General features: G+C 38.0%; 1 protein-coding gene across 1 annotated transcript in view; it reads left to right on the top strand.

Moving 5' to 3' along the window:
* LOC107601182 (rho guanine nucleotide exchange factor 37-like) overlaps nucleotides 1-8,953 on the top strand; it is a 12,599-nt gene extending 3,646 nt beyond the window's left edge. The window contains exons 2-9 of the mRNA XM_016293250.1: nucleotides 4,297-4,583; nucleotides 5,275-5,404; nucleotides 6,208-6,355; nucleotides 6,485-6,684; nucleotides 6,776-6,906; nucleotides 7,068-7,172; nucleotides 7,465-7,578; nucleotides 8,894-8,953. Of these exons, the coding sequence (XP_016148736.1) occupies nucleotides 4,308-4,583; nucleotides 5,275-5,404; nucleotides 6,208-6,355; nucleotides 6,485-6,684; nucleotides 6,776-6,906; nucleotides 7,068-7,172; nucleotides 7,465-7,578; nucleotides 8,894-8,953 (1,164 nt within the window). The 5' untranslated portion in view covers nucleotides 4,297-4,307. The remainder of the gene's footprint in view (nucleotides 1-4,296; nucleotides 4,584-5,274; nucleotides 5,405-6,207; nucleotides 6,356-6,484; nucleotides 6,685-6,775; nucleotides 6,907-7,067; nucleotides 7,173-7,464; nucleotides 7,579-8,893) is intronic.
* Nucleotides 8,954-10,264: the final 1,311 nt, after the last annotated feature.

The raw sequence follows: 10,264 nt of genomic DNA, 5'->3' as shown, positions 1-10,264 counted from the left end.
CACGCAAAGAAAGAAGGTGTGGTTTCAGTAACCGCAGTTAGTGTTGAAGCAGCATGTCAGGGAGACGCTGTGTGTTTCTAGGCGAAAGCAAAAGCACTTTATTTGGCCTTCCGGAAGTAGATGCATTTAGGAATCTTTAAGATTACTTACAACAGAACAGCAATGCATTTTATGGACGACCGTTTCGTGAACCTAGGAGAGGAGGTCATTCTGACTTTGCTATGACAATCTGGTGCTTCTGAATCAGCTACTGTTTTGTTATTAGTTTAAGTATTTGCTATTGACTGTTCAAATGAGGAGTTTTGCGCATTGTGTGTGTGTGTGTGTGTATGTGTGCGCGTGTGTGTGTGTGAGAGAGACAGAGACAGACAGGGTCACATCACAGTGGAGTCAGCTGTCTTAACCGTGGCTTTTGTAATGCACACATACCAGCTTTCTCACTGTTTCTGTCACGCGACGACTCTGTTCCCCTTTCGGGCTCTGTCTTTACATTTATTTTGAAAGATGAAGCTTGTGATTATTGAAAGATGCGTTATATTTCCGACGAGTGCTTGCGGTGTTCGGCCAATCACAATGCACTGGGTCAGCTGGCCAATCAGAGCAGACTGCGCTTGTCGGAAGGAGGGACTTTGTAGAAAACGAAGCGTTTGATGCTAAATGCCTTTAGCCATCCAGAAACCTACGCAGCTCTTATCAGGATGTGTGACGTGATAGTGTTGTGATCGTAGCTAATCGTTATAAACACTCTTTTTGACAATACACATTTTATGCCCGCAAAATGTTTCTTGTGTGATGTTGACTGTTCAAATGAGGAGTTTTGCGCATTGTGTGTGTGTGTGTGTGTATGTGCGCGCATGTGTGTGTGTGTGAGAGAGACCTATCATACTTTTAGTTTTTGGTGAATTTGTGAGTTTTAATGTGTTTGAAAGACAAAAGCCTGCCAAAGACAATGAGTTGTGTGGATATTATGTAATCATGGAATCAATAAAAAAAGTAACTGTAGTCTGATTACAAGTATTTTGAAATGTAATGCAATCTAATTACAAGTACTCGATTGATGGAATCTGATTACATGTAATCAGTTACTACCCAGCACTGATCTCAAACTTATATAGACCATAAGCTTCAAGGTTTATGGTCTCAATTTGTATAAATTTTAACCTATAATCTCGATGTTAAAAACACGTCCTGTCCATTTACACCATAGCGTTGTATCTGAAACAGTTGGTTTAATGGCTTTTGCTCCTGACCATCAGGTTGGCGAGTTATTTCCTGGCCACATGGGGCTTTTGTTTACTGCTGTTGAGTGTGTGTGTACTCTGTCCCCCTTTCGGGCTCTGTCTTTACATTTATTTTGAAAGATGAAGCTTGTGATTATTGAAAGATGCGTTATATTTCCGACAAGTGCTTGCGGTGTTCGGCCAATCACAATGCACTGGGTCAGCTGGCCAATCAGAGCAGACTGCGCTTGTCGGAAGGAGGGACTTTGTAGAAAACGAAGCGTTTGATGCTAAATGCCTTTAGCCATCCAGAAACCTACGCAGCTCTTATCAGGATGTGTGACGTGATAGGGTTGTGATCGTAGCTAATCGTTATAAACACTCTTTTTGACAATACACATTTTATGCCCGCAAAATATTTCTTGTGTGATTATCATACTTTTAGTTTTTGGTGAATTTGTGAGTTTTAATGTGTTTGAAAGACAAAAGCCTGCCAAAGACAATGAGTTGTGTGGATATTATGTAATCATGGAATCAATAAAAAAAGTAACTGTAGTCTGATTACAAGTATTTTGAAATGTAATGCAATCTAATTACAAGTACTCGATTGATGGAATCTGATTACATGTAATCAGTTACTACCCAGCACTGATCTCAAACTTATATAGACCATAAGCTTCAAGGTTTATGGTCTCAATTTGTATAAATTTTAACCTATAATCTCGATGTTAAAAACACGTCCTGTCCATTTACACCATAGCGTTGTATCTGAAACAGTTGGTTTAATGGCCTGACCACCTGACCATCAGGTTGGCGAGTTATTTCCTGGCCACATGGGGCTTTTGTTTACTGCTGTTGAGTGTGTGTGTGTGTGTGTGTGTGTGTGTGTTGTGCACCAGCTCCTGAACTCCTGCCATCCAATCGGCTTCATCCTGCACAGGCGTGTGTGTGTGTGTGTGTGTGTGTGTGTGTGTGTGTGTGTTGTGCACCAGCTCTTGAACTCCTGCCATCCAATCGGCTTCATCCTGCACAGGCATCACTTCCTTCCCAAAGGCTACTCCAGTCAATCTGTGTATTCATCAAAGTGTGTGTATCTGCAGTGGTCCTATCCGGATCCCCACTGCTAAAATCCCACCTCCCCCCGACTCGGTCCTCCCAGCTGACCCACCCATCCCCCCCTTCTCTCACACACCCGTGCCACATGAGGCCCTGCAGTGTGACTCAGTGGACAAACTTACACCAGTCTGAGAGTCTGGGTCAGGCTTTCCCAAGCCGCACACCTCATTTTGCCTGCGCAGGAGACACCAGTGGTTAGTCTTTCCCATTCTGTAATGTTAATAGCGCATTTGGTTGTTTTCTTGTGATTGCTCTTGCTGTAAGCCTGTCATTTCTTTACTCCTTCTTAAGTAGGGCTTCGTCATACTGCAGTGCAGCACTGTTAGAGCTCTCAGTGCGCGAGCGTACGTGCTACATGCTGAGTTTGTGGTTTTCGATTTGAGCGTGCTGGCCTTGAGCACTTGCTACAAGTATGTTGTTTCCTTATTAATGGCTACGGATGTGGTGAAGTTTGTGCTTAAGGGTGTTTGTTTGTGTAGAGGTGCTTGCAGTTTTTTTTTGTGCATGCGGGTGTAGCTGGAATTGTAACAGAGGTGTTGATGATACATGAACCTTTCATTATCAATGGCTACACAAATATCGTAAAGTTTGCTTTGCCAGACTTTGACCTCAGTTGTATTGAGTTTGTTTCTCTGTGGGTCTCTATGTACGTTTTAATGATTTTATTCTAATGAACTAAATAGCAATTAAAAGCTGTCTTTAGTAGCGTCTTTAGACACATGGTGTTTCACCCAATGGGTAGGCAACAATACAGAGCACTCAGCCTTTTACGAGTGGTCCTTATAATGTCTGGTTTATGTGTGTAATAGGCTTGATTGATGATCAGTTTTACCTTCTTTGTGATGAATGAGCTTAAAAGGTGAGTTCATGCAATGCAAGATCAGCATTCTTAAGGGGCTTTTATACTGACCGCTAATTGGAGCTACAAAGCATTCATTTTCAATGAGACTTCCCTATTTGAGTTCATATTTTTCAAATGTTCAGTGACTATCAGTGGAAAGCTGTAAGAATGTTTGCATCCATTATTATGGAGCGTTCATGTAATCAAGCTAGTATTGTTATTGTAATGTGTTTAAAAGTGTTAAATAATTGAGATAAAGCTGAAAACCGCTAATTGGAGCTACAAAGCATTCATTTTCAATGAGACTTCCCTATTTGAGTTCATATTTTTCAAATGTTCAGTGACTATCAGTAGAAAGCTGTAAGAATGTTTGCATCCATTATTATGGAGCGTTCATGTAATCAAGCTAGTATTGTTATTGTAATGTGTTTAAAAGTGTTAAATAATTGAGATAAAGCTGAAATGTGTGTATGTGTGTGTGTGTGTGTGTGTGTATATATATATATATATGTATACTATTATAGTATATAGTTCATAGTAAAACTAACTGAAATAAGTTTTTTTCAGCCAATATATATATTGACTGAAAAAACTTATTTCAGTTAGTTTTCAAGGCAAAATTTATCATTTTGTTTTTTAGAGTTTGAGTTGAAGTACTAAAACTGAAATAAAAAATTAAAGCTGAATAAAATATTGATAATAATAATAAAACAAATATGTAAAAAAAATATAAATAAACCACAAATTCACTATTAACTAATACTATAATAGTGTACAAATAATATTAAAATAACACTGAATCAAGCTACAGTATTTTGTCCAAGTGCATATGACAGAATTCACAATTACATTTTTTTTTGTGGCATTTTTATTTTGATAGGACAGTATAGCAGAGACAAGAAGCGAAGTAGGTGAGAGAGAGAGGGGGGCGGGATCGGTAAAGGTCCACGAGCCGGGACTCGAACTCGGGACGCCCAGAGCGCAACGGCACTATATGCATAAATACACAATTGCATATTTTAAAGGTTAAATACATGTGTGCATCCCCATCACACGTTCATATTGCATTTCATTTGAAATGTTTAACTTCCTGTTTAACTTCCTCTATTTTTCTTTTAGACATCCCTGCTATGGCAAATTCCCTGAAGGCAAATGTAACACTGAAGGCAGAGAAGGAGATCAGAGAGGAGAAAGCGGGAGCTAAAGAAATGGATGACACCTTGGATGAGCCTGCAGAGGAGGAAGAGGATGAAGAGGAGAGAAAGGCACGGGAGGCAGCAGCCAGAGAGAGAGCCGCTCAGAGGCAGCTCATGGCGATAGAGGAGCTGGTGCAGACAGAGAGGAACTACCTGAAACATCTGCAGCTCTGTACGGTCACCATCCACAACAACCTGCAGAAACTACAGGTAGACAAGTTCTCTAGCAGCCATTTTCAAACATTACATTGTTTTAAATTGCAGTAAAAGTCCTGATTTATCTTGTATGGTGACACGTGTTATTCTTAAGACCAACAGCTTTCTGTTTTACATGTATTGCATCTATCACCACTGAAATACCATTAAAGCACTCTGAAATAATTCTTATATTAATATAAACATTAACAATCTAATCAGATAATACAACAGTTAGTTCTGTTAAAGCTGTATTTAACACATGGCCTCTAAACTGAAAAATGCAATTAATTTTCAGCAAACCTGCCATGTGTATTTTTTTTTTTTTCAAATTAAATGTTCTTTTCATTTTAGAAACATTAACATCAAATAATTTGGTTCTTACATTACGTACAGGTCACAAATATTAACAGACATCATAAAAAACCAAGCAAACTTGTACTGTATATCAAACAATGTGCAAAAAGGTAGTATTTAAAGAAAATGACAAATAAAAAATAATGATGACAACAACATATTAAAAGAACAATCAAAAAAAAATGTAATATTATTATTTGAATCCATCTGAAAGGAATGAGAAATAAAACAGAAATAATGTTGTTGTTTTTTTTTATTATAATTATATTATTATTATTGAGTGTATACCTCATAAATGGGACTAAATGATTTAGCTTTGATAATATCATATTATTTGGGACTCTTGCAGCCTCCTCCCCCAAACCTGGAGAACATGTTTCAGCACATAGATGAAGTGATGGATGTTTCCAGCAGACTCCTGAGCTTCCTCGACCAGACACGGATACATCACAGCGACCCGAAATACCTGGAAACTCTCTGTGAGTACAGCCGGACAGGCTGGAATTTCTGGTTCACTTTCAGTTTACTTGTCACATTGTCCATGTGTCATGCCCACCCACAGGTCAAAATATTTTTACCTGTGAGCTCATGAGTGAAGAATCCAGAACTTGAATTTCAAGATGGGAATGATGATGTATAGAATGTTTCAATTTGTGTCCTTTTTAGAACTTGACAGTCTAAATAACCATACACTTACACTACTGTTCAGAAGTTTGGGGTTTGTAAGATTTAAAAAAAAAAAAAAAAAAGTTTTTGAAAGAAGTCTCTTATGCTCACTAAGGCTGCATTTATTTGAACAAAATACAGTAAAAACAGTAATATTTTGAAATATTATTAAAATATTTAAATAGATGGTTTCTATTTGAATATATTTTAAAATGTAATTTATTCCTGTGATCAAAGCTGAATTTTCAGCATCATTACTCCAGTCTTCAGTGTCACATGATCCTTCAGAAATCATTCTAATATGCTGATTTACTGCTCAATAAAAATGTATGATTGTTTTCAATGTTGAAAGCAGTTGTGCTGCTCAATTTGTTTTTCCCAAGATTTTTTTTAAAGGAATGACAACTTTAAAAGTTCAGAAGAACAACATTTATTTGAAATAAATTGTTTAACATTATAAATGTATTTATTGTTGCTTTTGATCAATTTAATGTGTCCTTGCTGAATAATAATAATTTTTTTAAACACTGACCTCAGACTTTTGAACAGCAGCGTATGTTGTTTAGAAAAGATGTAAATCTTGTTGTATATTATAAATTATCTTATTCTTTCTCAGGTGACACTTTTCTGAGTCTGTCTCAAGATATAGAGATGGCTTATAAAGAGTATCTTGCCAACTACAACAACATCACTGCTCTAGAGAACAGCTACAAACAGAAAGAGGCGCTGTGGGTGGAAATGATCCGAAGTGTCAAGTCCTCTGCGTAAGTTCATAAACAACAACTTACCAAGGTTGTGTATAAATTGAACACTGTGGAGAGCAAAATCAACACCATTGAGTGTGTTACCCAACAATCCTGTCGTTTTTTATCCCTAATCTTGTCTGTCTTCAGTCCTGATGTGAATGCATCCACTCTGAGCTTCTTCCTGGTGATGCCAGTTCAGAGGATCGCCCGTTACCCACTGCTGCTCCAGACCATCCAGAAACACACAGACCCCGGGCACCCTGCCTACCCAAAACTGGAGCACACCGCTCACACTGCGGTCCAGATCAACTGCAGGATCAATGAATATAAACGCTTCCGTGAAGTCGGTGAGAACATGCCTATCCATCAGCATAGAGACATGAATAAAGTTGAGGTGAGTCGATTTGCATCATTATTCTCGTTCTCTGACTGTCACAGCTGATAAATACAAGAAGACAGAGAACCTGACCATCAAGGACAAGATCAATCGGCTGAGTGGCCACAGCATTGCCAAGAAGACGGCCCGGTTCAGCCAGTACATAAAGCATGAGACAGGAATGGTGCCAAAGGTGACTGCCTAAGAACAATGCTTAGTGTAAACAAAGGAACAGAAATGTTTGGCATGTTGAAAGAACCACATTGATTCCACAAAGCCTCAGACACTATTGTTACATGAAATATTTGTACAATTATTTCTCAATTTATACTTTGTAATTCTATCCCATCATAGTTAAAGGATGAAGAATTTGATGCCCTTGCTGGCTTCTTCTTCGTCCTGGAGAGGGCCGTCTCAGAGCTTCATGATAACCTGGAGGCCTATCTCCACCATCTGCAGGTTTGGATTTAGCGTTCTTACTCTTAATGAGTATAGTTAAAAACTTAAATGAGAGGAGCAGCTCTTTTTGTTTTGGTGTTCCCTCAGTGTGAAGCCAGTATGCCTGTGGATCAACCTCTTAAACATTTTCCATTGTTATTCCAGCTGCTTAATGAAAGGAAAATCTGTAGGAGGGTTGATCCCAGGGCAGATGGATGGGGTTACTGAAGATTGTGAGGTTCAGATGATGGTTGCGCACTTGAAGTGTTTGTAAAGATTTATTTAACCATCTGAGCTCTGTTTCTGTGTACAGAGGTTCCTCAGCTGCAGACCAGAGGAAGCAGATCTTGATCTGGAAGGAGAGAAAACCACCTTGTTCTCTAAAGAAATCACAGTGGCACTCAGACAGTGGATCTACCCCTCATATGTAAGACCTTCACTATTGTTAGTGATAAGGTTGCAGTTCTATTGGCCGATTAAAGGTGCTGTGAGCAATTTCTGAGAAAAGTTGATTGAACCAAGCACAGAAACACACTTTTAGCCAATCACCAATAAGGGGCGTGTCCACTCGTGATGGGGGAGGTGCCTGTGTTGCATATCATGTTTGTGAATTAGGGGGTGGAGCTATCAAGATAGGGGTGTGATCCATTTGGGTAGGGCGTGTTTGATTTGTTCATTTAAAATATCAACAACATTTCTCATAAATCGCTTACTGCACCTTTAAGATTTCTTGGGAATAATTTAAAATCCTGACCATAACCCAGCTCTAGGCTTCACAGCTTTTCCAACAAAATGAGTATAAGACTTTAGTTATATAATATGGTGTGAATGAAACAAGGCTGTGAGTGACAGAATATCAGTCGACCCTTTGCAATGGCCCGCCCCCCTTAGTTACTGTTGCTACGTTCAACAAGCTAAGGCGCTCTCATGCCACACATCATGTTCTCACACAGTAAAAAATACATTGCGGAGCAAAGAAGAAACTAACAACGTGCTGATAGACAAGACAGAGCAGGTTACTTTTGGTATGAAACAAAGTCTCAGCTTTCAATTTTTTTTAAAGAAATTTAAACAATAAATACCGTTTTGAGTCTTTAATGTTTCATGACCGATTAATGTTGCACCTCAGTTCAAGTGGCACATGAACCCATCATCTCTTCCTATTTACTAGTTATGCAATGAAATGAATGAACATCAGAAGGTACCTTGTTTTAACACGGAAGGGCGTCAATACACCATTTTTCAAGTTCAAGTCCACCGATGTTAATTTACTCTCCTGACTGGTTTGTTGGACAAATTGTCAGATTCGGTGTTATGATTGGTCAGATCACCTGTCAATCAAACTCCTGGCGAAATGTCAATTCATTTATTTTTTTTGTGTAATGTAATTTTGTAGGCCAGCCTGTAAATTAGGATGAAACCTGGTTCCCTTGACAAAAAGGATTATTGCAGAAAATAAGCTCTGTGACCAACAAACATTTGTGATATGTACATGTTTTGTGTGATTTTAAACACTGTGAGGCTGTAAAAACAGACTAGTGGGTAGATGAGTTTACTTGTTTGCTGTGATGATGTTTGATGTCCCCAACAACCTCTTTCCCTCTAGCCCCATTAAGCCACTTGTTAACAGCCACCTTTTCAAGAAACAAAACGTGAAAAAAATCGTTGGGTCATATTGATTAATTTTCTTGTAGAATACGGTGTGAAATGATTTTGAGCCTGTGTTACAGACCTTATTTCAGACATTAACCAGAAAACCCTTTGACTTAGGGGCCATGGAACTGGAAGTGCAAAACTGCTAACTCATTTCAAGGCTGTAGTACTCATTCCTGCAGCACTCTGTAAATCTGTCAAATTAAATATGGCATCTCTGACTAAAGTCTGGAACACCAACATTTGTCACAGCTTTGGTCATGAGACAGTATTTCTTCACTGTGGTCCTTCTATTTGCCACTTTAGTGTTTCTCCATATATCAGTGTCTAATCCTTCTGGAACAAATACTGCTGCAAAAACACCATGTTTGATTCTCATATGAAAACTGGCTAATATAGATTCATGAAGTTTTTCTTATACGTTTTGTGTTATCGCTTAAGATATGTTAAAACCATACTCATAGTGTGTAGTGTTGTGTTTAATTTTCTTGGTGTGTTACATTAATACATAAACTGAAAAAAGCCTCCACATTATACAGCTGCAGTCTGAGGGGATTTGTGCAGTTGACATGAAACCTCAAGGAGTGACAGCAGCGTCTAACAGTGTAATGTGCTATACATCTTCTGAAAACGAGTTTAAAGTTGGCATGAAATAGAAGTTCACCCTGTCTATTTACCACAACATTTTATTGCATTTACAGTTCCAGTTATAGGACAAATTATTAGACTGTAATTGTGTAAACGTATTTGTAAGAATTCAATTATCCCTGCTTTGTTATCTGGTCCAAAGCCATTAATCTAAACATTTGCCAACATTTCGCTGAGAAATGTTCTTAAGGACTTCAACCAAATTTTGTTCCTCTGAAGTACCAAAAGAATCATTAATGGAATAATTCAAGAACTGAGTCATGAGGAGAATTCTGAATTAGAATCATTAAATTCTTTATGACTGATTTCCATGCATGTAGCCATCCAGAAACCTATGCAGCTCTTATCAGGATATGTGACATAATAGTGATTTAATCACGTTTTTGAGTTACAAGATACTATCGGTGTTGTGATTGTAGCTAAACGTTATAAATGCTTCATACTTTGCTGCTCTTATTGACAGTAGACCTTTCATTATTTGGTTTAACCCACTTTTGCCATACTTGCATGCATACAAATATGAATATTTTTGTTTATTCATTTTATGTTCCAACTATTTGTTTTTGTCTATTTTTGTTTGTCCAAATGTTTTCAGTGTGGTCTCAAACAGTGATGGGTAGATTGCTTGCAAATTGTAGTCTGTTACTGTTATTGATTGTTATTGATTCATGACAAAAAATTTAATTAGTAACATTACACATTTTATGTAATCTAATCAGACTACTTGATTATATGAATGAATTTGTGCGTTTTAATGTGTTTGAAATACAAAATCCTTCCAAAGACAAAGGATTGTGCGAATAACGTAATCG

The sequence above is a fragment of the Sinocyclocheilus grahami genome, unplaced genomic scaffold (assembly GCF_001515645.1).
Source record: "Sinocyclocheilus grahami isolate Dianchi unplaced genomic scaffold, SAMN03320097.WGS_v1.1 scaffold301.1, whole genome shotgun sequence".
NCBI classification, from domain to species: domain Eukaryota; kingdom Metazoa; phylum Chordata; class Actinopteri; order Cypriniformes; family Cyprinidae; genus Sinocyclocheilus; species Sinocyclocheilus grahami.
Note: the sequence above shows the minus strand (reverse complement) of the source record. Positions and strands in the feature narration are given on the sequence as shown.